This window comes from Ursus maritimus, unplaced genomic scaffold (genome assembly GCF_017311325.1).
Source record: "Ursus maritimus isolate PB19 unplaced genomic scaffold, ASM1731132v1 scaffold_2, whole genome shotgun sequence".
Taxonomy (NCBI): Eukaryota; Metazoa; Chordata; class Mammalia; order Carnivora; family Ursidae; genus Ursus; species Ursus maritimus.
The window spans coordinates 24,396,030-24,422,681 of NW_024424452.1; the positions used below are offsets into that span (position 1 = coordinate 24,396,030).

At 45.0% G+C, this 26,652-nt stretch overlaps 1 protein-coding gene across 3 annotated transcripts; it reads left to right on the top strand.

Annotated features, from left to right (window-relative positions):
* Positions 1-7: 7 nt before the first annotated feature.
* Positions 8-21,840, top strand: KNOP1 (lysine rich nucleolar protein 1). 3 transcript variants are annotated; one of them, XM_040635258.1, is made up of 6 exons: positions 121-148; positions 694-877; positions 2,788-3,710; positions 7,600-7,668; positions 14,355-14,432; positions 17,700-21,840. In XM_040635258.1, the coding sequence occupies exons 3-6, from the start codon at positions 2,790-2,792 to the stop codon at positions 18,009-18,011; spliced, it is 1,380 nt and encodes a 459-aa protein (XP_040491192.1). In that variant the 5' UTR covers positions 121-148; positions 694-877; positions 2,788-2,789; the 3' UTR covers positions 18,012-21,840. The 3 variants fall into 3 exon arrangements, with proteins under 3 accessions (XP_008695178.1, XP_040491192.1, XP_008695179.1); XM_008696956.2 differs by lacking the exon at positions 694-877 and having other exon boundaries at positions 8-148; XM_008696957.2 differs by lacking the exons at positions 121-148; positions 7,600-7,668 and having other exon boundaries at positions 185-877.
* The last annotated feature ends 4,812 nt before the right edge of the window (positions 21,841-26,652 follow it).

The window sequence follows — 26,652 nt, forward strand, 5'->3', positions numbered from 1 at the left end:
GGCCGCGGTTTCCACGGCAACCGCCCTCCGGCACGGCTACGACCCGGAAGGAGCCGTAATTCAAGGAGGCGGGCCAGCGACTCGAGATTAATTTCCGGGTCCTGGCAGAGCTGGCTTTCACGTGGAGGCGGGGAAGAGTGGCCTGCGGGTGAGTGCTGAGGAGCGGCACTGGTGGGGCGGCTTGGGGTCTGGAGATTGCGCCTGGGGATTTGCGCGGCGAACTGAGGGAAAAGTGGGTGGCCCAAATCCACACATACCCCCCACCCCAATCGCATGTGTCCGCTCGCTCCGGCCGGGAAGTTCTCCCGCCTTGGAGCAGAGCTGGGATCCCGCGCAATCCCTCCCGGTGTGTTTGTGCGGAAGCTTTGGAGCGGCGGTGCCTTTGAGGGACTGTTCTCGCCTCCTGGCTCCCTTGCTTCCTGCTCGTGAACCCGCGGCGGCAGTGGGGTGTGTTCCATTGTGCAGAGCGCAGGCCCAGACTTCCTGAGGGCTGGGTTCGAGTCCCTTTTGCCGCTTGCTGGCTTTAGGACCCAGAACAAGTAAATTCAAGTCTCGAAGCCTCAGCGAGTCTGAGATGGGGTCTTCACACAGGTGCTCATGAGACTACCGCGAGATTTAAAAAAAGCTGTTGGAGAAGGTGTTTGCTTTTGCTGGAGACACACTTTAAGATTCTTTACTCTTCCCTTCTTGGAGCGAATGTATCGAGTCGCAGGGTTGAAGAGGAGGAAAAGTGCTAAAGAGGAAGAAAGCTACAGTGATTATGAACGGCCGAAAGGGGATTACATTGACTACAGTCTCCCTTTAACTTCTTTGTTCTAATCACATCGTTCGAACACTCCCCTACCTGAGACACTCTTGGCTCTCTCGACTCCACCAGGTTTGCACCTTCTCCCCTGCCTTTGCTGGCTGACCCCTCTTCCTCTGTACTCCTGCTTCCCTGAGGCCTTGTCTTAGGCTCCTTCTGCTTTAGGCTTAGTTACCATCCATATATTTATAAGTGTTTGTTTTGTTTTTGTTTTTTTACCCATGTCAGCCCAGTCACCCGTGAGCCTCAGACCCATATATCCGCCTGTCCACCGAATATCCTCCTGTCCACTTGGATAGTTCAAGGCATCTATGCAAACCAGCCTGTCTCCTGCAGCCCCTAACTACCCGCCTTCAGTTCCTTATTTTCAGGCATCAACATCACCCTCCTGCAGTTGCCTAAGCTGGAAACCTGTCTTCTAGAAACTTTCCAGACAACTGGTAGGCCAGATGAGATGAACTTCATTACCCTGACTTCACCACTAGCTTTGGCTTTTATCACTGTTATCTTCATTATCACACCTCTTTTCCTCCTACACCTGTTTCTTGATAGCAGGTGTTTTATCTTGTTCATCTCTATTTCTGGCATTCATTCATTAATTGAGTATCGCTGTGTGTCAGGTACAGAGCTAGGTTTTGGGAATACAGCAGAATACAGGACAAGAGTGAATTGAGAGTGTGTACCCTTGACTTTCCAAGTGTTCCTGGCAGTGAGTTATAAATGAACTTGAGCCATGGCTTAGGCCTGGCTCTTTGGAGCTGCTAATGGTGAGCCAGTGTGGCTCCCCAGGGCTCGGAGGCTGAAGAGAGGTTCAGGATGGAGAAGCTCCTGACCTTTCCCTCCCACTGTCCAAACCTCCTGCCAGGGGGATATTTTGTTTCTGGATTCCTGGGTGTCTCCATGTCACCTAGTCAAGGGAGCAGCAGGAGCTTGGGTGGTGACTGGAGAGAAGTGACCCAGCTGGAAGCTAAAATGTACTTGAGGGCACCAGCCCCTTCCCACAGTTGTCTACATGACATTTTCCCCCCAAAAAGCTGGGCATTCTAGGATGCTCTGTGTCATCTTCAATTTTGTTAAATATTGGTAATTTGAAAATTTAGAAGCAGTGAAGCAGGCAGCATGTGGCCCCCAACACCTCTTCTCTCCTGGCAGCGTTTAAGTCATTCAGTCCCTCTTTATGGATGGGGAAACAGGCCCAGAGAAACCAACACTATGCAGCAAGAGTGCGTCAGTCACCATTTGAACCTAGGTCTTCTCAGTCCTAGCTGGGGCTCCTCTCATGATATCTTGTTGCCGTTCTTATTACTAGCCCCATGGGAAAGTAGTTAGGAGGGTAGATCATCCAGGGTGCAGGTGGGGTGAATTAATTTCGATACACAAAGGAAAAGAGCTACTTAGGTGAACCAAGGTAAGAGGTTAATTGTGCCATAGTTACTGCCTCTGGTGGGAATCGGCAGGAAGAGTTGACCTCAGGATTTCTGTCCCCTTCATTCAGTGAAAGGTAGGCCCCTGAGGGTAGCACCTGGTCTGTCTGATTTGATTGCAGTTGTATCCTCAGTGGCTGGCACAGGGTAGGCAGTGAGTAAATTTGTTGAATGGGTGACTAGGCTCAGAGATTTAAGAAAGGCGGTGGGAAAGGGAATCACTTTCCATGGATTATTGTGTATTCTTTCCAGTAGGCCTTTGAGAAGGAGTATTATTCTCCCTATTTTTCAGTTGGGGAAATTAATGTTCAGGGAGGCTGGGTGACTGGGGCTTAAGTTAGTGAGGGAGCAGTTTGAATTTGAACTTGGAGCTATCTGAATTTAATTCCATTCTACTTCTTTGATCACATTTTCCTTTGTTCCAAAGGAGTCATGCCCATTTTCCATCCCCTAACATTTCCGACTAGCCACTCATAAATGTGGCTCTTGACACTAATTAGCTGAATTGTACATGGAGTGGTTTGGTATGAAGATAAATTGTACCATTTCTCTTTTCAGGAATGATCACCAAAACCCACAAAGGAGACCTGGGCCTTGGGGTCCCAGAGAAAAAGAAGAAGAAAAAGAAGAAGGCAGTCAAAGAACCAGAGACTCAGTACTCCGTTTTAAACAGTGATAATTATTTCACTGAGATCTGTCCCACAAGAGCCCCGTCCCCCTCAAAGAGTGTGGTCCTAGGGCAGGCATCTGAGATGCCTGTATTGAAGAAAAAGAAGAAAAAAAAGGGTCACAGCACCCTCTGTGAGGAGCATCTAGAACCTGAGACCATGTTACGTGCTGGACGGACAGAGAAGTTGTCCAGCCCCAGGAAGCAGGCTCTTGGTTCATCTGAGTTCCAAGGTGGGGAGAAGAAAAAAAAGAGGAAGTCCTTAAGGCCTCTGGCCATGCCTTCTGGCTCAAGAGTGAAGACCTCCCCGGACAACAGACAGGGTGAGGAGGTGACCAGAGTTGTCAAGAAGCCCAAAAAACACAAGAAGGAGAAGGCGGCCCAGGAGGCTGCAGCCTTCTCGGCTAAGGACCCTTGGTTCTGTGAGGCTGGGGATACTCCCTCCACTTGCTCAGTGGGGAAGGATGGTAAGGAGCAGGCAGCCTCAGGGCAGAAGCGGAAGCAGGGGAGCCCCAGGGAATGCAACATGAAGGTGAAGAAAAAAAAAATCCACCAGAAGGGAGATACCTCCCTAGAAGGGCACCTTGAGTGCTCCAAATCTCTGGAGAGCAGCCCCAGGAAAGGAAGTAAGAAGCCAGTCAAAGTTGAGGCTCCAGAATACATCCCAATAGGACATAACCCCAAGTCCCCTGCAAAGAAGAAAATGAAGTCCAAGAAAAAGGTAGAGCCGCCAGGCATTGAGGAGCCAGCTCTGAAGAGGAATAAAAAGAAGAAGGGGAAAGAGAGCAGAGTAGCAGAAGAACCTTGGGAAGAGGTAGGCATTAGACTCTGCTTTGGGAGAATAAGGGTGGAAGTTGGGAGAGAGAGAGAGAGAGAGAGAGAGAGTGTGTGTGTGTGTGTGTGTGTGTGTGTTGTATGTGTATGTGATATTCACATATGTAGCTGCCAGAACCCTGATTAAACTGACTTCAGCCAGAAAAGGGATTTGTTGAGACGTGTAACTGGAAAGGTTAAAAACTATTTAACTCCAGGTATGGCTGGATCCAGGTGCTCACGGAATATCCTCAATAGTAAAGGCATCCCTTGTTATTGAAACTCTGCCCAAGTCCTCACTATCTTCACTCAAGATCTAAATAAATTGGAATAAGTTTTTTAGATGAATCGCTCCCTTTCTGAACTCTTGCCTCTTGCTGTCCAAAACTCAGAAACCAAATAGTTTGAGATAACATGGTCTGTAGCTATCTGAGCTTATTTTCTGTGCTCAGTGTACATGTTTAGAGATCAAATAGATTTGGATTGCAGGAAATGCCAGTGTGGCTTTCGCGAGCTCTGGGCTTTGTATTTTTTTTTTTTTTCTTCGTTGGTTTTGGTCCCAGACAGACACCTCCCACCCCACAGAAAGATGGTCTCAGCAGCTCCAGGATTTCATCCTAGTAGTTAGGCTACCAAAGGGAGAGAGGTAGACCCTCCGAAACGATTACAGAAGTTTCAGGGCTGCTCTCACAGGCCTCAGTTGGATCACACAAGCCAGAAACCCTGATCTGAAGCCAGGGGGGAGGGGCCTAGGCTATCAGTCCCACCTGAACCCCACTGTCTGAGGTCAGGGGAAAAAGACAGTTTCTGGGAGGAAAACCCAGTCCTAATTCCCAGAAGGAAGGGAATGGTTGATGGTCTGGTGAAGACAACAGAGATCCACTGTCTCCCTCCTGACAAGCTTCCTTGAGGGGGGAGAGAAGGGAGGAGATGAGCCAGAGCACTTGGACTCCACAGGCCCATAGCCTCCCCTATCTGAGCCAGGGCCACACCTCTGTTCCTGTTTTTGGGGTACGTGTGTGTATCTGCAGGGGGTAATGAGGTGGTACCTGCCCTACTCCAAGCAGATGTCTGGCCTGTGGGGGGTAGCGATGGCTGAAACTTCTTGAACACTTAACTGCGTGCCTGGCACTAAGCTAATGCTCCCCGTGTATTAACCCGTTAATCCTCACATCAGTGTGGTGAGATAGCTGCTGCGGTCATCCTCATTTAACAGACAAGTAAACAGAGGAGTTAAATACCTTGATCAAGATCACCCACCTATTACAGCATGGGGCTGGACTTTAAACCCAATCTGGCTTCTGAACTTGAGGTTTCATCCTTTCTCAGAAGCTGCCCTGTGACTTCTCATAGATTCCAGTATCATTAGAGCCGAAGAAGTGACTGTCTTATATTAAAACAAGCCCTGGATTCTCTTCCCAGTTCTGCACCGACCAGCTGGGGGAGCTCAGACCAGCCACTGCCCTGTGGTCTTCAAGTAAGAATGATGGCTAATGTGTATTGAGCACTTACTGAAGAATGACCCTGGCATTGGAGGGGCTCAGTCAATACTGACTGATGGATGACCCCTCCCCCCCAACCCCTGGAGCAGGATCATCAGGAAGGTGTCTGTGTGGCTTGAACTCAGCTTGGCCATGTAGGGTTGAGGAGGGCAGGGGTGGCCTCCATATCAGGGCCTACAAGAGGTAATTTTGGTTTCTGGATTTTTCCCAGTTTTGCCCTAGTCCACTAGATTTGGTTTTACTGGTCTGTTTTATTCAGAAGCTTTTGGGACCAAGAAGGACCCCAGAGGTGGGAGCCTAACCCCCATCAGAATCTAGAATCCCTTCTCTCCAGAGCCCAGTGAAAGGTGGTCAGTCCCCTCTGTTTAACATCTCCTGCAATGGGAGCTCAGCCCCCTGAGTTAGGAAATGCACACAACTTCAAGGTCTGAATGGGTAATGTGCGTGAACAGAGCCCTTCAGGGATCATCACACGTGATGCTGGGTGCCAGGCAGAGCACACCTAAAGTAAGGATGCAGGAAACATGACAGTTGTCATTACCAAAGGACCAGGGAAAGTGGCTGGCCTGAAGTCTCACTTTCAGAGGGTCCTGTGGGGGCTGAGGCCAGTGAGAGAGCATGGCACGTGTAAGCATGCCTAGGGCAGGCCTAGTGAGGACACCACATGGGAGCAGATACCTGTGAGGGGTGTCTGCCGTCGTTCGTGCAGGGGGAACAGCAAGCACAGAGGCCCTGGAAGGAAAAAAGACGGATAGTGGGAGCTGGGAGTTAGGGGGCCAAGTGCTAGAGACCAGAGAGGCCACAGGAGCCTAGATTTTTGTGTAAACAAGATGAGAGCCTCTGGAGAGTTTTGGGGAGTGGAGTGATGGGATCCAACCGAGTTATTAAATTCTTATTTTTTTAAGATTTTTTCCCAAAGATTTATTTGAGAGAGAAAGAGGGAGCATGTGCGCGCACAAGCGGGAGGGGTGGAGAGAGGGAGAAAGAATCTCAAGTAGACTCTGCACCAAGTGCAAGGCCTTATGTGGGGCTCAATCTCAGGACCCTGAGATCCGGACCTGAGCTGAAACTAAGAGTCAGAAGCTTAATCTGTGCCACCCAGGTCCCCCTTATATTTTTACTTTTTAAATTGAGATATAGTTGACATATAACATGGTACAAGTTTAAGGTGTATATATAACATGTTCCACTTGAGTTTTTAAAAAATTTTTTACATGTATTTATTTGAGCAAGAGCGAGAGCATGTGTGCACACCAGGTGGGCGGTGGGGCAGGAAGAGGAGCAGAGGGAGAAGGACAAGCAGACTCCATGCTGAGCTCGGAGCCCAATGCACGGCTTGATACCACAATCCTGAGATCATGACCTGAGCCAAAATCAGGAGTTGGATACTTAACCAGCTGAGCCACCCAGGTGCCCCAAGATTTTATTTTTATTTTTTATTTTTTTTGAAGATTTTATTTATTTGGCAGAGAGACACACAACGAGAGAGGGAACACAGGCAGGGGGAGCGGGAGCGGGAGAGGGAGAAGCAGGCTTCCCACCGAGCAGGGAACCCGATGTGGGGCTCGATCCCACGACCCTGGGATCATGACCTGAGCGGAAGGCAGACGCTTAACGACTGATTCACCCAGGCACCCACCCCAAGTTTTTATTTTTAAATAATCTTTATACCCAGCATGGGGATGGAACCTACAACCCCAAGATCAAGAGTCTCATGCTGTACTGACTGAAACAGCCAGGTGCCCGTCCAGTTGAGGTTTTAAAGCTCACCTGCGCTGCTGTGCATAATGGAGCAGGATTGGGGGGTGAGGAAGCAGGTGTTAAAGACTTGTGGTTGTCCAGGCAGGAGAGAAGGCAGAGACTAGGAGTGGGGTGGGAGTTGAGGGGGTGGAATGTAGAGGAGAGAACTGGGTTTGGGTTTGCTGGCAGGGTCTCCCTCCTCACCCCCCAATCAGGGCCCCGAGGCCTCAAGCCCACCTATCCCTTGCTAGCTCCCCACTGCCACCATGAGCAGGACCCTTGGCCTCTCTCCTCTTACTGGTTTGGTGCCATGGGAGGTAAGATGATGTCTGTGGTGGGAAAGGTGCACCAAACCTAAGTCAGCCTGTCCCTGAGCTGTGGGGGTGACTTCATGATGGTCACCCCACCTCTTTAAGCCTTAGTTTCTTCATATGTCAGATAGGTCAGTGCCATTGTTCTGAGGGGAGAATCGGTGAGAATCGTTCCACAATTCCACGAGAGGATGTCAGAAGTTCTGTAAGTGGCAGGGGTTGAGGTGGTGCTGTGGTCTTGGGTCTTATCTGGACTCCTATGATCTCACCCTGCTGAGCTGCTGGGGCAGAGGCCATCTTATGCCTGACTCTTAACTCCCTTTGCCCTTTTGTGCAGGATCCTGACACAGACTTAGAGGTGGTGTTGGAAAAGAAAGGCAACATGGATGAGGCGCACATAGACCAGGTACGGCCCAGGCCCTCACCCCCCTTTCGTGTGTCTTGCCACCTGCCAGGCACACATTTGTCTCCTACAGAGCAACAAGATCCTGGTCCTAGAGGTGTCAGGGACCCCAAAAGCCACCAGCCGGCCTCTGGCACACTTTCAGTGGCAGGGAACTTGTGGCCTCCCCCAGTTCATGCTGGGAGACCCTTTCACTACCTACAACTTTGACTGAGGGGCCATCTGGTCATTCAGAATCCCAGGCTGAGGCTTTCTTCCTTGTAATTGCTGCAGGGGGAGACGGGAGTGTGACCCCAGGAACTGTAGCCAGGGCAGGGAACATGTGCTTAGCCAGGCCCATGCATTGCCATCTCCAGGCCTCGATTCAGGAGTATTTAGAGAAGTTACTCTGTTGTGGATCTGCTTCTGCCGTGCCCAGATCTGTAGGTAGATGCATCCTATATTGGAGCACGACTTTCTAGAATTGTGGCATTTGTATGGTTCTGGACCAAATGAGGCCTGGCACGCCTGTGATAACAACACAGGTTTGGCTTTGGACCATTACTAACAAGTTGACCTTGGACAACTTCTAACCTCACTGACCCTCCTATAGGTGGCTGCGAAGACCAAATGAGGTCGTGTTTGTGAGGCATTCAGCAGGGGCCTGTCTTATATCTCTGCTTAATAAGTGGCAGCCATTACCCTGACCACATCCTCTTGCTTTGTCAGCAAGTAATTGCTGGAGAGAAGCAACAGGGTTTGATGCAGAGATGACCCCTGTCCCACGGCCCTTCTACTCCAGGAGGTAAAGAAACCAAAGTACTAGCAAATGAGCTAAGTGTGAGGAGGCCTATAAGATGCCGTAGCAATTCCAAAACTAATGCACTGGGGCACTGGGGCACTCTCCCTGGAGGTGGCGTGTTGAAGTGGGGCCAAGAAGATCCTTGAGATGATGCTGACGGCACAGTACCGGGCCTGGCATGAAGTACAAGCCCCTCAGAATGGGAGCTCCCCGGCCTTCTGCCGGTCATAGTCACACTGCTCCCCAGGTTCAGGGCCAATGGTAATGAGCTGGGCAGCCACACAGAGAGGACAAAGGTGGGGCCCTGACCTGTCTAGGACCTTCTATCCAGTTCCTTTCCCGGTTGTCCTCAGCCACTCAGGATGCAGCAAGTTCCTGGAACTCTGAGAGTCCCCGTGCCTGTGTATTTCTTATGGGCAAGGCCTGCCAACAATCCTTTACTTCTCTTTTGTGCCTGCTGAGTTCTTTGATTATTTGACAATTTTTAAGAAAACTTTTAACCATTTTGAGTAACACCTTACCTCAGTGTAAGTGAAGCTTTCTGTTTTACCTCTCCTGTTTTCCCGATAAGTGCTAATAAAAGTTTACTGTGTTAAAAAATTGCAACCTGAAAGGAAAGGCAACCTGAAATCCTACCACCTAATAATGATTATTGTTAGCCCTTTGTTATATTCTTCCAGATTTTTCCTTTCTAACTATATTTGTGTAATTTTAAAGCACTGTGCAATCATGCTCTGTATACTATTCTTTTAACTTTCATCATTTAACTGGTGAATTGCTTTTCATTTTGGTATATGCACATCTGTATCATTTTGTATGTGGAGCATGGTTCCACTATAGGAACATATCATCATTTTCTCTCTTATTTTTACAGCTGTCACTTTGTTTTATGTAGTGTTAAACGTGTATAAATGGCCACCTTGACTGTATAAATGGTCACCTTGACTCGTAGCCTATGGCAGATTAGAAGGGATGAGGGGACGCCTAGGTGGCTTGGTCGGTTGAGTGTCTGACTCTTGATTTCGGCTCAACTCATGATCTCAGTCATGAGATTGAGCCCCATGTTGGGCTGTACACTGGGTGTGGAGGCTGCTTGAGATTCTCTCTCTCCCTCTCCCACCTCTACTACCACCCCCCCCCCCGCCACACTCGCACATGCTCACTCTCTCTCATTCTCTGTCAAAAAAAAAAAAAGTGAGGAAGAAAGTCCACAATCGGGGTGGCCGAAGTTATACCTGAACCCTTGAAAGGCAGGACAAGGCCCTGGAAGCCTTTTTTTTTCTTTTTTTAATTGAAGTGTAGTTGGCATACAATGTTATATCAGTTTCAGGTGTACAACCTAGTGATTCAGTAATTACATATTTTATGAAATCCTCACCACAATAATTGCGGTTACCATCTGTCACCATACAAAGCTATTACAATATTACTATGTTTCCTATGCTGCAGTTTACATGCCTGTGACTTATTTGTAACTAGAAGTTTGTACCTCTCAGTCTCCTTCACCTGTTGAGCCCATCTGCCTATACCCCTCCATCTGGCAACCACTGGTTTTCTGTTTTTTATGAGTCATTTCTTTTATGTTTTGTTTGTTCTTTTTTGTTATTTCACTTAGCATAATAAACTGTAGGCCCATCCACATTGTTGCAAATGGCAAGATTTCATTCTTTTTCACGGCTGAGTAATATTCCTCTGTGTTGGTTGTGCGCGCGCGTGTGTGTGTGTACATACGTGTACATACCTGTACACCACCACATCTTTTTGCATTCATCTATCAGTGGACACTTAGGATGCGTCCGTATCTTGGCTACTGGTGGGATGAACATAATGGTGCGATAAACATAACGGTGTATATATCTTTTCAAATTAGTGTTTTCCTTTTCTTTGGGTAAACAGCTGAAGTAGAATTACTGGCTTGTATGGTATTTCTATTTTTAAACTTTTGAGGAAATTCCATGCTGTTTTTTATAGTGATTGCACCAATTTACATTCACACCAACAGTGTACCAGAGTTGCATTTTCTCTGCATCCTTGCCAACACTTGTTATTTCCTGTCTCTTTGGTACCGAGCCATTCTGACTGGTGTGATGTGATATCTCATTGTGGCTTTGATTTGCATTTGCCTGATGATTAATGATGTTCAACATCTGTTCATGTGTCTGTTGGCTATTTGTATATCTTTGGGAAAGTGTTCAGGTCCTCTGCCCATTTTTTAATTGTTTTTTTTTGGTATTGTATGAGTTCTTTATATATTTTGGATATTAGCCCCTTATTGAATATATTATTTGCAAATAAGTTGGTCCTTGAAAGCATGGTTTTGAATTACACAAGTACATGAATACATGGATTTTTTTCAATACGGTACTATAAACGTATTTTTTCTTCCTTACAATTTTCTTAGCAGCTTTAGCTTTATTGTGAGACTACAGTATGTAATATGTAAAACATACAAAATCCATGTTAATCAATTATTTATATTATTGATAAGGCTTCCAATCAACAGTAGGCTACTAATAGTTAAATTTTGGGGGAGTCAAAAGTTATATGTGATTTTCAACTGTGCAGGGAATTGGTGCCCCCACCCCCACTTGTTCAAGGGTCAACTGTATCTTCTCCCACTCAGTAGGTTGCCTTTTCATTTTGTTACGTTTTCCTTTGCTGTGCAGAAGCTTTTTAGTTTGTTGTAGTCCCAATTGTTGTTTTTATTGCCCTTGCCTGAGGAGACAAATCCAGAAAAACATTGCTAAGACTGACGTCTGTTTATTGCCTATTTTTTTTTTTTTAAATTTTATTTATTTGAGGGAGAGAGAGAATGAGCAGGGGGAGGGAGAAGTATGCTCCCCGCTTAGCAGGGAGCCCGACTGGGGCTTGATCCCAGGACCCTGGGATCATAACCTGAGTCAAAGGCAGACACTTAACAGACTGAGCCACCCAGGTGCCCTGCCTATGTTTTCTTGTAGGACTTCTATGGTTTCAGGTCTCAAATTTAAGTCTTGAATCCATTTCAAGTTTATTTTTGTGTATGGTATAAGCAAGTGGACCAATTCTATTCTTTTGGTGTAGATGTCCAGTTTTCCCAACACCATTTATTAAAGACACTATCTTTCCCCCTTTGTATATCCTTGGATCCTTTGTCATAGATTAATTGACCATATAAACGTGGGGTTTTTTTCTGGGTTCTGTGTTTTCTTCCATTAATCTGTGTGTCTGTGCCAATACCATTCTGTTTTGATTACTGTTGCTTTGTAGTATAGCTTGAAATCTGGGATTGTGCTACCCCCAGCTTTGTTTTTCTTTCTCAAGATTGCTTTGGCTATTCAGTCTTTTGTAGTTCCATACAAATGTTAGAATTGTTAGTTCCAGTTCTATGGAAAATGCTGTTGGTATTTGGATAGGGATTGCACTGAACCTGTAGATTGATTTGGGTAGTATGGGTGTTTTAACGATTTTACTTCTTCCAATCCATGAGCATGGTATATCTTTCCATTTATTTATGTGGTCTTCAGTTTCTTTCATCAGTGTTTTATAATTTTCAGAGTATACCTCTTTCACCTCCTTGGTTAAATTTATTCCTAAATATTTTATTCTTTTTGGTGTGGTTGTAAATGGGAGTCTTTTCTTTTCTTTTCTTTTCTTGCTTTTTTTTTTTTTAAGAGAGAGATACCGAGTTGTGGGGGGGGGGGGGGGGGGGTTGAAGGGAGAGAATGAATTTTAAGCAGGAGCTCTCACTACCTTGAGAACGTGACCTGAGCTGAAATCAAGAGTCAGATGCTTAACCAGCTGAGCTGCCCCCAGGGGTGTTGTCTGAATTTCTCTTTTTGATAGGTCTTTTTTTTTTTTTATTAGTGTAGAGAAATGCAACAGATTCCTGTATATTGATTTTGTATCCTGCATCTTTTACTGTATTCATTTATTGTAATAGTTTTTTGGTGAAGTCTTCAGGGTTTTCTATATAGTGTATCATGTCATCTGCAAGTAGTGACAGTTTTACATCTTTCCAATGTGGATCCCTCTTCCTTTTCTTAACTGTTGTGGCAGAGACTTCAGTACTGTGTTGAATAAAAGTGATGAGAGTAGATATTTTTGTTTTGTTTCTCATGTTAGAGGAAAAGCTTGCAGCTTTTCACCATTGAGTATGATATTAACTGTAGGTTTTCCATATATGGCCTTTCTTATGTTGAGGTATGTTCCCTCTATACCTACTTTGTTGACAGTTGTTATGAATTGATGATGAATTTTGTCAAATGCTTTTTCTGCATGTATTGAGATGAATGTGATTTTTATTTATTTTGTTAATGTTGATTGACAGATACTAAACCATCCTTGCATCCCTGAGATAAATCCCACTTGATCATGGTGAATGATCCTTTTAATGTATTGCTGAATTCAGTTTGCTAACATTTTGTTGAGGACTTTTGCATCTATGTTCATCAGGGATATTGGTCCTGGAAGCTTTTATATCAAACAGCAGGGTCATTAGTCCGCTGACGGTGGCCTTAAGCCATGCCGGCAACGTTGAATAAGATGTGCCTACTGTGGGCCAGGCACTCTGTTAGGTTCTTACATTCTGCACCCAACAACTTAATGTGGGGTAGGGGGTTCTCCCACCCCAGCAATTCTTGGCCACCAGCTGGGTGTCCTACCATTCAGCTCAATTCTGGCCCTGTATATCTGGAAATCGTGTCCCATCCCACAGGTTAAGGACTCAGTCCCACCAGACTGCTCCACACCCATGCCCCAGTTCAGATGCCAGTTACAAGCTGGATTGTCACCTGTGCTTCTTACCAGGCTGCTATAGATGGGAAGTTTTGATAACCCCCTCCTTGGGTTTTATTAATTTGCTAGAGCAGTTCACAGAACTCAGAAACTTTTTACTTCTAAGATTGTTGTTTATAATAAAAGGATATAAATCAGGAACAGCCGGATAGTAGTGATGCATATGACAAGGTTTGGGGAACGGCACTGAACTTCCTTGTCCTCTCCAAGCATACCAGTGTCCCTGAATCTCCATGTTTACACCAACCCAGAAGCTCTCTGAACACCCCCCCCCTTTTGGGGGTTTTATGGAGGCTTCATTACATAGGCATGATTGATTAAATCATTGGCCATTTGGTGATTGATTCACCCTTCAGCCCCTCTTCCTTCCTTGGGGATTGGAGGTGGGACTGAAAGTTCCAACCCTGGTGACAGGGTTGGTCAACCAGCCGCCATTCTTAGGTGCTTTCTGGCATTCACTTCATTAACATAACAAAGGACACCTTGCTGACTCTCCCCCCTTAGGAAATCCCAAGGGGTTTAGGAGCTTTGTGCAGAAACTGGGTGAAGACCAAATACATTTGTATTGTGAATCTTATCACAATTCTGTTTCTCCCATTTATTCTCCAAGGTAGTTGATATTTCTATTTGAAGATAAATAGATCGAAGTACACAGAGGTTAAGTGACTTACCCAAGGCCACACAAGTTAATGGCAGAGCTAAGATTCAAACTAGCCTGTGCCTGAGTCCAGTGCTGTTTCTAGAGAACAATGCTGTCCTGAAAGTTAACAACAGTATCTTCTGTACAGGAAGGTAGGGCCTCAGGCAGTACGCTTTGGGAATTTTCTACTCAGTATAGCTATCAAAGACAAAGAAGGTTCTAGTGCTGAAGGTGAATAAGGCTCAGTTAGGAAAGTTCATTCTTGATCCCAAACAAGGATTAATGAGGCTGCCCATTTTAGGCCAAGGTATTGCAGCCTTGGGGTGCTTGGAGGATACTTTTGACAAATGCCTGCCCCAATTTGCAGCAGAGGAAAGCTGCTCTCCTTCTTGTCACCCTCCTGTCCTCCTGCTCTCTCTCTCTGCTCGGTTTAAGCTCAGAGGAAAACAATTGTGTCCCATTTCCCTCTTTTCTTTCCTCTCTCTTACTCAGGTGAGGCGAAAGGCCTTGCAAGAAGAGATCGATCGTGAGTCGGGCAAAACAGAAGCTTCTGAACCGAGGAAGTGGACAGTAAGTTTGATGCTCAGGCTCTGGTCGGTTGCGTACCCCGGCATCCTGACTCCTCCTTCCTCACCGTGCACTATGAGGAGCAGAGTGATGGGAGACCATGTTAGTCCAGGCCCCAGAGGCTGTCCCAGTCTGCCTGCTGGCTCTCTTCCCTGCAGAACTTGTCCTGAGCTAATTTCCTTCCTCCTGAAAGGGGTGCTTGCCTCCCTCCTGGAGAGCCGGCCAAGCAAGATAAGCAGCCTAAACCTTTGTCTCCTGCTGTGGACGGGTGGGGTGTCCCAAACATTAGTCACTGAGGGCATGTGACAGGAGCGTTCCAGCAGTGGATGGTGACCTCACAAGGCTGCTTAGACCACGGTAGGAGGCAGAGGTGAGAGCGGTGTGGTGGCAGGCCTCTCTGAGGACTGGCTTCAAGGTCCAGTTGGAATGGGAGATTTCCAAAACCAGGCCTGAGGAGATGGGATAGGAGAGAGTGCAGCGCAAGGACCATGAAGTCAGGCTGAAGAGGGATGAGAGGGAATGTGGGCAGGGTAGTGGGCCATACCAGGCCAGCCTTGGTGGCCATTGTAGGGAGCGTGTACTGGGCTCTAAGTGCTGTGGGAGCTGCTGGAGGGCATTTATGTAGGGGAAGTGGGTTAGAAGGCTTAGCCTGCGGGCCTGAGGACTGGGATGGTGGCAGAGGGTAGAGAAAGAGAAGAAAACAGCTTCATGATCCAACAAGACTTGTTAATAGATTGGATTTGGGGGAGAGGGAAAGAAGGATCCAGATGACAGGGAAGCCTTGCCTTCCTACACTATCTTAAGCCTTCACAGTTTAACATAGGAAAGAACAATTGATTTGGATCAAAAGACCTGAATTCAGTTTCTGGCTCTGTTACTTTTTAGTTGTGAGGCAAGCATCATCCCCTCTCTAAGCCTCAGTTTTTTGTTTTTTTTTTTTTAAAGATTTTATTTATTTATTTGACAGAGATAGAGACAGCCAGCGAGAGAGGGAACACAAGCAGGGGGAGTGGGAGAGGAAGAAGCAGTCTCATAGTGGAGGAGCCTGATGTGGGGCTCGATCCCGTAACGCCGGGATCACGCCCTGAGCCGAAGGCAGACGCTTAACCGCTGTGCCACCCAGGCGCCCCTCTGAGCCTCAGTTTTAATACCTGTAAAATGAGACTCATACTCTGGCCCAAGGTGGTATGGGCCAGAGTATGAGTTATTTGTTATTTGTCTTTCCTCTGAGTATTCTCTTCTTTCTCCCCATCCTCTTGAGCTGAGCAAAGCTGATAGAACACCCTTATTGAATTGAGGAAGGCAAGAAAGAGGGCAGCGTCATTCAGAACCCGTGATCCCAGAGGCTGTACCTAGAAGGACCTTAGCAGGGAAGGGGGATCCTGGGGCACAGGGGTGGCATCTGCTGGAGACACTTTAGGTGGCATTGCCTCCCAGGACCTAGGGCCACTTGACCGCTGAGGCATGTGGTGAGGATTCCACACTGGCTGTGGACCCCTGTGGGAGGGTCCCCACTGAGTGGGTCAGCAGCCCTTGAAGAGCTAGCTCACCCATGACTGGTCAGCCTCTGGCAGCACTCTCCTCAGACCCAGTGCAGAACTGTCAGAGCTGGTTTCTTATTCTAGAAATTGTAGGCCTGGGAAGCTGTAATTATGCCTACATCTGGGCCACTATGAAGCTGGGAGAATTTGTCACTCTTTCACTCAGGGCAGGTGTAGCAATGACTGGTTCTTACTGTTCTCCCAAATCTGACCTAGAAATAAGTACTAAGCTGGGATTTGGCTTGCAAGTGGAAAGTTCCCAGGCAGTATGGAGGTCAACAATTGGGGTGGGGTGGGAAGAATGACAAATTACCAAGCGTTTAAAGTGTGCCAAATATCACGCTCTGGGTTGTTGGTATAAAATCTGATATGATTCTTAGCTGAAGCCCTGTGAGAGGGGTATTACACTCCTATTTTATAGATGAGGACATTGAGGCTCAGAGAGGTTAGGTGTTTTGACCAGGGTCACACAGGTTGGCTTGATCCCTGGGTCTATGTGACTTCAAAATCCTAGGTTTTTTTTTTTTTTTTTTTTTTTTTAAAGATTACTTATTTGACAGACAGCTAGCGAGAGAGGCAACACAAGCAGGGGGAGTGGGAGAGGAAGAAGCAGGCTCCCAGCAGAGCAGGGAGCCCGTCGCAGGGCTCAATCCCAGGACCCTGGGATCACACCCTGATCCGAAGGCAGATGCCTAATAACTGGGCCACCCAGGCGCCCCCAAAATCCTAGTTTTCTTGAGCTGGGTCTCTTGCCTCTCTCACAGATATGGGAAGAACAAGGGTCTTTTTTTATGCAGCTCTCTGAGGGACTGTTTTCCATTTTCTTTTTTTTTTTTTTTAAAGATTTTATTTATTTATTCGACAGAGATAGAGACAGCCAGCGAGAGAGGGAACACAAGCAGGGGGAGTGGGAGAGGAAGAAGCAGGCTCCTAGCAGAGGAGCCTGATGTGGGGCTCGATCCCATAACGCCGGGATCACGCCCTGAGCCGAAGGCAGATGCTTAACCGCTGTGCCACCCAGGCGCCCCTGTCTTCCATTTTCTTGAACCTGGGTGATTCGTGTACATGTGGTAGAGTACTCTGGACAGGAATTGGGACCCCCGAGTTCCTGGAGTTCCTGGGCCAGCTCAGCCGTGGACTCAGCTGTGTGACCCTTGATCTCTCTGGGCCTCCTTCCTGCTAGAAAATGCAGTGCTTGTGCAAAGAGATGTGCATTTTAGATTTCCACTTGCCCTCCTCCTCCTTCCAACTGTCAGAAACCTTAGGCTGAGGGACAAGTGGGTGACCAGCTGGTGAGGTGAGGTGAGGTGAGCTGTGCTGGGAGGTTTGTAGAGGTATGTTGGGAGGTGAGGTTGTTGGAGGTGAGGAAAAGTGTGCCATACTCTTTGCCGTGAGTGAGGGGAGGAGTAAAGCAGACAAGCAGCTCCATGGTGGGCCCTATTGTAGGCCAGTCCTGAGGTGGATTTCCAGTAGGGTAGTTAATGAGGCTTGTGCCCTCATTAGGCTGCAGACCTCCATTTCCTTATCAGTAAAATGAGAATGCTAACAGTATTCCTCATAGGGCTCTTGTTAGAATTAAGAAGGCAGTCCATTGATTTGCTCATGAGCACTGTGCCTGGCACATAGCCAGCATTTAATCAGCTGGATCCTCCCTGGTGAGGCTGCAGTTGGGGAAAGGGCCGGGCTTTGGAAACCAGGAAAATAACCACCTGTTTTTCTCTTAACACAGGGAACTCAGTTTGGCCAGTGGGATACTGCTAGTTTTGAAAACGAAGAACAGAAACTGAAATTTCTCAAACTGATGGGTGGCTTTAAAAATGGCGCCCCTTCATTCAGCCGCCCCTCTAATACCATCGGAAGGCCCAACATGGCTCTCAGCAAGAAGGCGGCTGACACCCTGCGGCAGAACCTGCAGCAGGACTACGACCGAGCCATGAGCTGGAAGTACAAGCGGGGCACTGGCCTTGGCTTCTCCACCACCCCAGACAAAATCTTTTATATTGACAGGAATGCTTCCAAGTCGATCAAGTTTGAAGATTAAACTCTGTCTAAAACAGCCAGAATTGCTTTTATTATTCAGTTATGCAGTTGAAATCCATCTGACAACTGTCTCAGATCAAACCTCTGCAGAGATTAAGGAAAACTTTGCCCATGTGCTTGGATGAACTGGGGTCAGGGAGCTCATGTTTCCGAAGCCAAGAGAACATGTGAGTGACTCACACCTACTATTTTGTGTATTAAGCATTCCATCCCTGTTTGAAGACATCAGCATATATAAATAATAGCTAAATTTGCTGAGTGCTTAGTGTGTGCCGGGTACGTACTACTGTTTCTCTCGCATTAATGTAGTTAGTAATTACGAAATAGGTGCTATTATCCCCATCTTACCCATGAGGAAGCTGAGGTTCAGGGATGAAGTAATAAAATTGCCCGGGTTCACCCAACCAGTAAGTGCCAGGTGTTGGACTTCTGTATCTATTCATTACTTGGAGTGTCCCCTTCTAGGGAATTTCACCAGGAGTACTCATGGGGAATGGAAATCTCTTGATAGAAGAGACAGAAGTTTTGTTAGATGTCTAAATCTCAAATAGGAAGTAGAATTGATGATAAACAGGTAAGAGCAAGCTCATTTTCTTTGCCCATCTTAGAGGTAGCCGCAGTCAAAGGGGTCTGAATGGCCACTAAGCAGATGTGGCTGAGCTTCCTCTGTGGTTGGGAAATGGGTTTCTAAACCAGTTTTGCCTTTTCTGGCTCTCCTGCCTTCAGTCCTTAGTGTTGAGCTTTGATGTAATCTTTGTGCTTTAACTGAATTCTGACCGAGGCATTTTAGAAAGACTGTTAGTCATAATGAACCGTTGACAAATTCCCAGGGATATGTTTATTAGAATCTTTGTGACCACAAGGAAGAGAGTCCTAGGTGACTTGTGTGGTGGAGGTCTAATGCCAGGAGGCCTGGATGTATGGGGGTGACACAGGACGTTGCCTCCTCATGACACTGTTACCATACCTGGACTCTACAACCACCTTCGCAGAGCTCCAGGTACAAAGACCTGAGTGACAAATGACCACCTTCTCCATTCACCTAGCATTTTGCATCTGAAAATACAGGTTCTGAGTGGGATGTTTTCACATCACTTGGCCTGAATGCCTCCTACAGATATCCCAGCTCAGGCGGGCCTAACTAAATAGCCAGGATATTCATTCAGTCTCTCACTGGGCAGGAAGTCCTGATGTGTAGGGGGTTGATTAAGCGACTCAACAAGGAAACATTCTTTTCCTCTCTGCTCTCTCCATCCTATTGGCTTCATCAGGCTGCTTGAAAGAATGGCTGTAGTAATTCTAGGCAGGATATCAAGATACTAGAACATTCTGGAGGAAGACGAAAGACCTTATGGCTCAAAGAAAGTTCCAGAAGACCTTTAATCATAACTCATTGCCTAGCAGTGGGTCATATGCCCATTTCTCAGCCAGCCCCTGGCATGTGGAGGAAGATTCTCCTCAGGCCAGTCATAAAGGAAGAGTGAGGAGCAGATGGTGGTGACACAAACGTGGAGTCCACTACTGTCCCACTGGGCAGAGGTGAGGCATTCCTGCCTGGGCGCTGACTAATAAGCATTGGCCGGGTTAGGAGTCCTACAAATCTATGCTAGCAATGTTTCAGGTGAGCCACTTCACTCGCAATGTGAATTGGGCCTTTGATGGATTCAGCCTTGAGATCCGTAATGGAAGAGGCCATCTAAATGCCTGGAAGGTAAGGTTCTCTGTTTGAGTTAGCTCCTTCAGAGCACCTCCTCTTTTCACAGGGGGATAAATCTCTCCTGGCCTTGATCAACACTACACGAATTCACTCACTGTACTGACTGTTTCTCTAACTGTTCTTAACTTGCCAAGAGATCACACTACAGTTTGGGCCTGCCTTGGCTTGTCAGCAAGGGTTGTTCTCAGTCATCTCTTGGGTGATTCTGGAGAGTAGCTGATCAGTTGGGCACTGTCTTGTCCCCATAGTGATAGTTCACATTAGCATGGGATGGTCAGGCCTTTCCCCTCCTGTCATTTAGTATAAATAGTCTGTGTAATAGGATTTGACTTTCAAACTTAATGTGTCACCATTGGCTGAAGAGTTCCACTGGCTCAGGGGAAGGTTTCCTGTAGTTTGTTTCTGAAGCAGGGTCTAGCCAGAGCAGGTGGAACAGCCAAGATAGCAAGATGGCCAGTGGCTTCAAAATGGACTTAATCTTGGTCTGCATCGACAAGAGCAGCAGAGACACCATTTCTCAAGTGAGCAGGTCTCTGGCCTGTAGCAGTCTGCAGTCCTGGGAGGATTTTCACTCTGAGCTTCCTGTGTTAGCTGGGCTCCTCTCCTTTGTAAATTAAGCATTGGCTTGTGCCACCTCTGCCCCTTTTCCCCATATCCAGTGCCATCAATCTGCAAGGGTATTTTTGGTGTGATTTCCTGTTTTCTTGATGTCTTGACTCTGTGTAGAACACAGCATGTCTCCACTGCAACAAGGCGGTTTGGGGATTTTTACTCAGAATCGGGACAGGAGAGGTCTGGCATGTAGCACTGCCAAGTTCTTGGTTGACTATTTAACAGTCCTAGTCTCATTTCTCCCTTGGGGATTTCTCACTCAACTGACCCTCCTTCTGTGGCAGGGTCCTTCTTGCCTTATAGTTGCCCTTATCCAGCTGTCTCTGAAACCTCATGATTCTTAATCACTTTATTCTCTGCGGTGATTCCTGCTGTTTCTGCCTTAGCCCACTAGGTCCTGCCCTGAGACTTGCTTTCCATAACTAGACTGGCCCATCAAAGGTATTTGCTAGATAGACAAAGTTCTTCTCTAAAAGAAATTGTGTATTCAGCTCTACAAACTTAGAATGATCCCGGTTCGTGATATGTAGAATAATGACCCCCCCCCCCCCCCCGCCAAGATGTCCATGTCCCGGTCACCAGAACCTATGAATGTGTTAGGACACAAAAGGGAGTTTAGCAGATGGAATTACAGTTTCCAATCAGCTGACCTTAAAATAAGATTACTCTGGATTGTCTTATTGGACCCAGTGTAATCATATGGGTCCTTAGCTGTAGAAGAGGGAGGCAAAAATGTGGACGAGACTTGTAAGAAAAACTCAACAAGCTGTTACTGGTTTTAAGGTAGAGGAAGGGGCCACAAGCCAAGAAATGCAGGTGGCTTCTGGAGCCTAGAAACGTCAAGAAAACATTCTTCCCCAGAGCCTCCAGAAGGAACAAAGCCCTGCCCACACCTTCATTTTGAGGGTAAGCCCCCTGAGACCTGTTGTATTGAGGACAAGTAGATCTGCAAGCTGATAGAATTGTATTATTGTAAGCCCCTAAGTTTGTGATAATTTGTTAAAGCAGGAACAGAAAAGAAATACAGGTCTCATGCAGAACTTTTCCTCTTTTTTTTTACCTTATTTCCTAAAATTCTTTGAATTTTTATTGTTCCACTGTCCTTTATAGTGACAGTAGACTTCATCCCCTGTAGGCTGTGGTTTTCAGAGATTGGCTAATTGATTCAGTAATGGGCTGAGGAAAACCACAAAAGATAGAAAATCTAAGCCTTTGCCTGGGCCTGGTGACAGATGGTTTCGAAGCTCCTTTGGTGTAATGCATACTCAACCTATACGAAAGTCCAAATTCATGTCAATTTAAGAACATTATGTTACTCAGGCTTGGGAAAAAACGCTGTCGGGTATGAACAGCCTCAGACTAGAAGAAAGGACTTCAAGTGGGTAATTTGTTAATTTGCCAGTTGTGTTTCATTTAAACAATATCATATAGTAATAAGGGTATATGAAATAATTTTAATGGAAATAATTTTGTGAAATAAAGGTCACTTGGTAATATTTGAGCAATACCGCATGTTTTCTGAATTTCTGTATGTTTTGTTCAGTAAAGGGGAGCAAAAGGGTTACTCTTTAATGTAGGCTCTTTTCTCAGGCTGGGGGCTGGGGAGTGGGGAAATTCACAGTTGGCCAGAAAATCTATAGCATATTATTTGGTCCTCAACTGTTCAGTAAAAATATGAATTTAATATAAATTTATTTTTAAAAATTATTTTAGGCACTTTTACTGAGATTAACTGTGTGAACTGTAATCCTACATTTCACAGGGTAGAGATGAAATGTAATTTATATCCAATGTATACCTTCCAAAAGTACAAAAATTTGGGGCACTTTAATCCACAACTCAGATTAAATGGATGCATTTTCCTGAGCACAGGCTTCCAGGCTGTGAATCACCACCAATCAATATTAATGCCTTTACTGATTCAAAATAAAATGTCAGTGGAAGCTCATCAGCAGTAATACAAGAATCAGATTCCAGATTCCAAAAATCTGGTGGTAAAAAAGTAGAATCACATGCAGTTTAGAATTATGGCCGCAAAGCAAACAAGGCAGTATGTTTAGACAAGTTCTCTTCTGGATGAAGAGAGTCAGAAGTAATCAAATGAACAGTCATGAACATAAATGTTCCTTTGGGAGGTTTATTCAGTTATAGTATACTTTCCACTGAAGCCACAGAGGGAATTGCAGATTTGACCTCACTTTCTCTAATCCACCATTGTTTTAAATTTATTTTTAATTGTACTTGACATACATTATATTTGTTTCATGTGTACAACATAGTCATTTGACATTTATATGCATTAAAAAATGCTTACCACAAAAATATAATTATCATCTTTTGCTGTACAAAGTTACAACTGTATTACTGATGGTATTCCCTCTGCCTTACTTTTATATCCCTGTGATTTATTTATTTTATAACTGGAAGTTTGTACCTCTTAATCCCCTTCGCCTGTTTCCCTCTTCCCCGCTCCCCCCTGCCCTCTGGCAACCACCAGTATTTTCTCTGTATTTATGAGTCTGTTTCTGGTTTTTTTGTTGTTGTTCATTTGTTTTTTCAGATTCCACATGTAAGTGGAATTATATGGCATTTGTCTTTTTCTGAGTTGTTTCACTTATAATACCTTATAGTGTATCCACATTGTTGCAAAAGGCAAGATTTTATTCGTTTTTTATGGCTGAGTAATATTCGTGTGTGTGTGTGTGTGTGTGTGTCTCCACACCAAATTATCAGTGGACATGTAGAATGTATCTGTATCTTGGCTATTACTGTAAATAATTCTGGGATAAACATAAGGGTGCATGTATCTTTTTGAATCAGTGTTTTTGGTTTTTTTTCAGGTAAACACCCAGAAGTGGATCGGATGGTATTTCAATTTTTAACTTTTTGAGGAACCTCTATGCTGTTTTCCGTAGTGGCTGCACCAGTTTACATTCCCAGCAACAATGCATGGAGATTCACTTTTCTCCGCATTCTTGATAACACTTGTTATTTCTTATCTTTCTGATTATAGTCAGTCTGACAGGTGTGAGGTGATGTCTCATTGTGATTTTCATTTGCATTTCCCTGGTGATGAGTGATGTTGAGCATCTTTTCATGTGCCTTCTGGCCATCTCTATGTCTTTGGAAAAATGCCTGTCCAGATCCTATGCCCATTTTTAATTAAATTATTTGAGGGGTTTTGGTGCTTAGTTGTATGAGGGTTTTAATATGTTTTAGATATTAACTCCTTATCAAATATTTACACACATCTTCTCCCATTCAGTAGGTTTCCTTTTTGTTTTGTTGATAATTTCCTTTGCTGTAGTCCAGTTATTTATTTTTGCTCATGTTGCCCTTGCCTGAGGAGACAGATCCAGAAAAATATTGCTAAGACTATTGTCTAAGAGTTTACTGCCTATGCTTTCCTTCAGGAATTCTATGGTTTCAGGTCTTACATTTAAGTCTTGAATCCATGTCGAATATATTTTTGTATGTGGTGTAAGAAAGTGGTACAGTTTCATTCTTTTGATGTACCTGTCCAGTTTTCCCAACACCATTTATTGAGGAGACTGTCTTTCTCCCTATTGTTAGATCCTTGGATCCTTTGCCATAGGGTAAATGACCATATAAGTGTGGATTTATTTCTGGGCTCTCTGTTCTCTTCTGTTGATCTGTGTGTGTGTTTTTGTGCCGGTAGTGTTCTGTTCTTACTACTATTGCTTTTTAGTGTAGTTTGAAATCTGGGATTGTGCTACCTCCAGCTTTGTTTTTCTGTCCCAAGATTGCTTTGGCTATTCAGGGTCTTTTGTGGTTCCATACAAATTTTAGGATTGTTTGTTCCAGTTCTGTGGAAAATGCTATAGGTATTTTGATAGGGACTGCATTGAACCTGTAGATTGCTTTGGGTAGTATGGACATTTTAATAGTATTCTTCCAATCCATGAGCATGGTATATCTTTCCATGTATTTATGTGATCTTCCATTTCTTTCATCAGTGTCTTAAAATTTTCAGTATAGTTCTTTCACCACCTTGGTTAAATTTTTCTTAGGTATGTATGTATTCCATTGTAGTTAACGTACAGTATGATATTAGTTCAGGTGTATGATACAGTGATTCAGTAATTCTGTACATTACTGACTGCTCATCATAATAAGTATACTGTTAATCCCCCGCACCTATTTTTACCCGTCCCCCTGTCCCCACCCAGCTCCCCTCTGGTAACCGTCAGTTCTCTTAAGAGTCAGTTTTTTGGTTTGTCTCTTTTTTTCTTTGTTCATTTGTTTTGTTTCTCAAATTCCACATCATATGGTATTTGTTTTTCTCTGACTGACTTATTTCACTTAGCATTATACTCTCTAGATCCATGTTGCAAAAGGCAAGATTTTCTTTTTATGGCTGAGTAATATTCGAGTGTGTGTGTTACATCTTCTTTATTCATTTATCTATTGATGGACACGTGGGCTGCTTGTATTCAGAGTAATTATTGATAGGTATTTATTGCCATTTTGTTGCTTGTTTTATGGTTGTTTTGTAGTTCTTTTCTGTTCTTCTCACTGTTGCCGACTTTCTTTAGTGATAAACTTGGATTCCTTTCTCTATTTTTTGCATGTCTATTACTGATTTTTGATTTGTGGTTACCATTAGGTTTGCATATAACATCTAATGTATACATCAGTCTATATTGATGTTCACTTAAGTTTGAACCCATTCTATGCTCCTCTCCCCTTCCACATTTAAAGTATATGGTGTTATACTTTACATCCTTTTATTTTGTGAATCCTTTGATTGATTTTTATAAGTATGCTTAATTTTCCTACTTTGTGCTTCCTGCTTTTTGTCCTCCTATTTATCTTTTTTCTTTTCCACTCAGAGTGTCCCCTTTAACATTTCTTGTACAGCTGGTTTAGTGGTCATGAAGTTAACTTTTATTTGTCTTGAAAACACTTTCTCTCTTATTCTGAATGATAGCCTTGCTGGATAGAGTAGTCTTGGCTGCAGGTTTTTTCTTTTCAGCACTTTGAATATATCATGCCACTCCCTTCTGGCCTGCAAACAGTTCTGCTGAAAAATCACCTGTTTGCCTTACAGGGTTTCCTTTGTATGAAACTGTTTTCCCTTGTGGCTTTTAAAATTCTCTATTACTGCTGTTTGCCGTTTTAATTACTATGTGTCTTGGTGTGGACCTCCTTGGGTTGATTTTGATGGGGGCACTCTGTGCCTGCTGGATCTAGATTTTGTTTCCTTCCCCAGATTTGGGAATTTTTCAGCTATTATTTCTTAGACTTTCTGCCCCCTTTTCTCTTTCTTCTCCTTCTGGGATCCCTGTAATGCAAATGTTATTACACTGATAGTGTTGCTGAGTTCCGTAAGTCTATTTTCATTTTTCTTTATTGTTTTTTTCTCCCTCCTATTCAGTTTGATTGCTTTTTAGTACTCTGTCCTCCAGGTCATTGATCCGTTCTTCTGCTTCCTCTAGTCTACTATTTGTTCCATCTAGTGTATTATGAATTTCACTTATTGAGTTATTTATCTTTGATTGGTTCTTTTTATGTTTTCTCTTTGTTAAAGGATCTGAGGTCCTCCACTCTTTTCTACAGTCCAGTGAGTATATTTATGACCATTACTTGAAATTCTTTATTAGGCATATATATTACTTATTTCCATTTTGTTTAGCTTTCTTGCTATGATTTTGTCCTGTTCCCTCATTTGCGACTTATTCCTTTATCTCATTTTGTCTTTTTTTTTTTTTAAAGATTTTATATATTTATTCGACAGAGACAGCCAGTGAGAGGGAACATAAGCAGGGGGAGTGGGAGAGGAAGAAGCAGGCTCCCAGCGGAGGAGCCTGATGTGGGGCTCGATCCCAAGACTCTGGGATCATGCCCTGAGCCCAAGGCAAACGCTTAACAACTGAGCCACCCAGGCGCCCCTATCTCCTCATTTTGTCTAACTCTGTGTGTCTGCTTCTATATGCTAGGAAAGTCAGCTCCTGTTCTTGAAAGTAGTGCCCTTATGAAGAAGAGGTCCTGTAGTGCCATGCAGTGTCCTGTTACCAGAACCTGGTGCTTCAGGCGTGTCTACTAAGTGTATTGTGAGTACCCTGTTACTGTGGCTGAGCTGCTTTTGCTTTCGGGTGTCTGCAGCGGCTGTTGTGGGCAGGGTTTGGTCCCTGTGTTAGTGGGCCAACCTGGGGCCACCTCGGGCTTGAGTTGAGTCATACCATACTGCCAGACATGCAGTAACACTCAACTACAGGGCACTTTCCTTGTGTTGACCCCTGAGATTTTGTTGGTGGGTAGGGCCTGCAGTCAGACTGGATGTCTGCTCCCA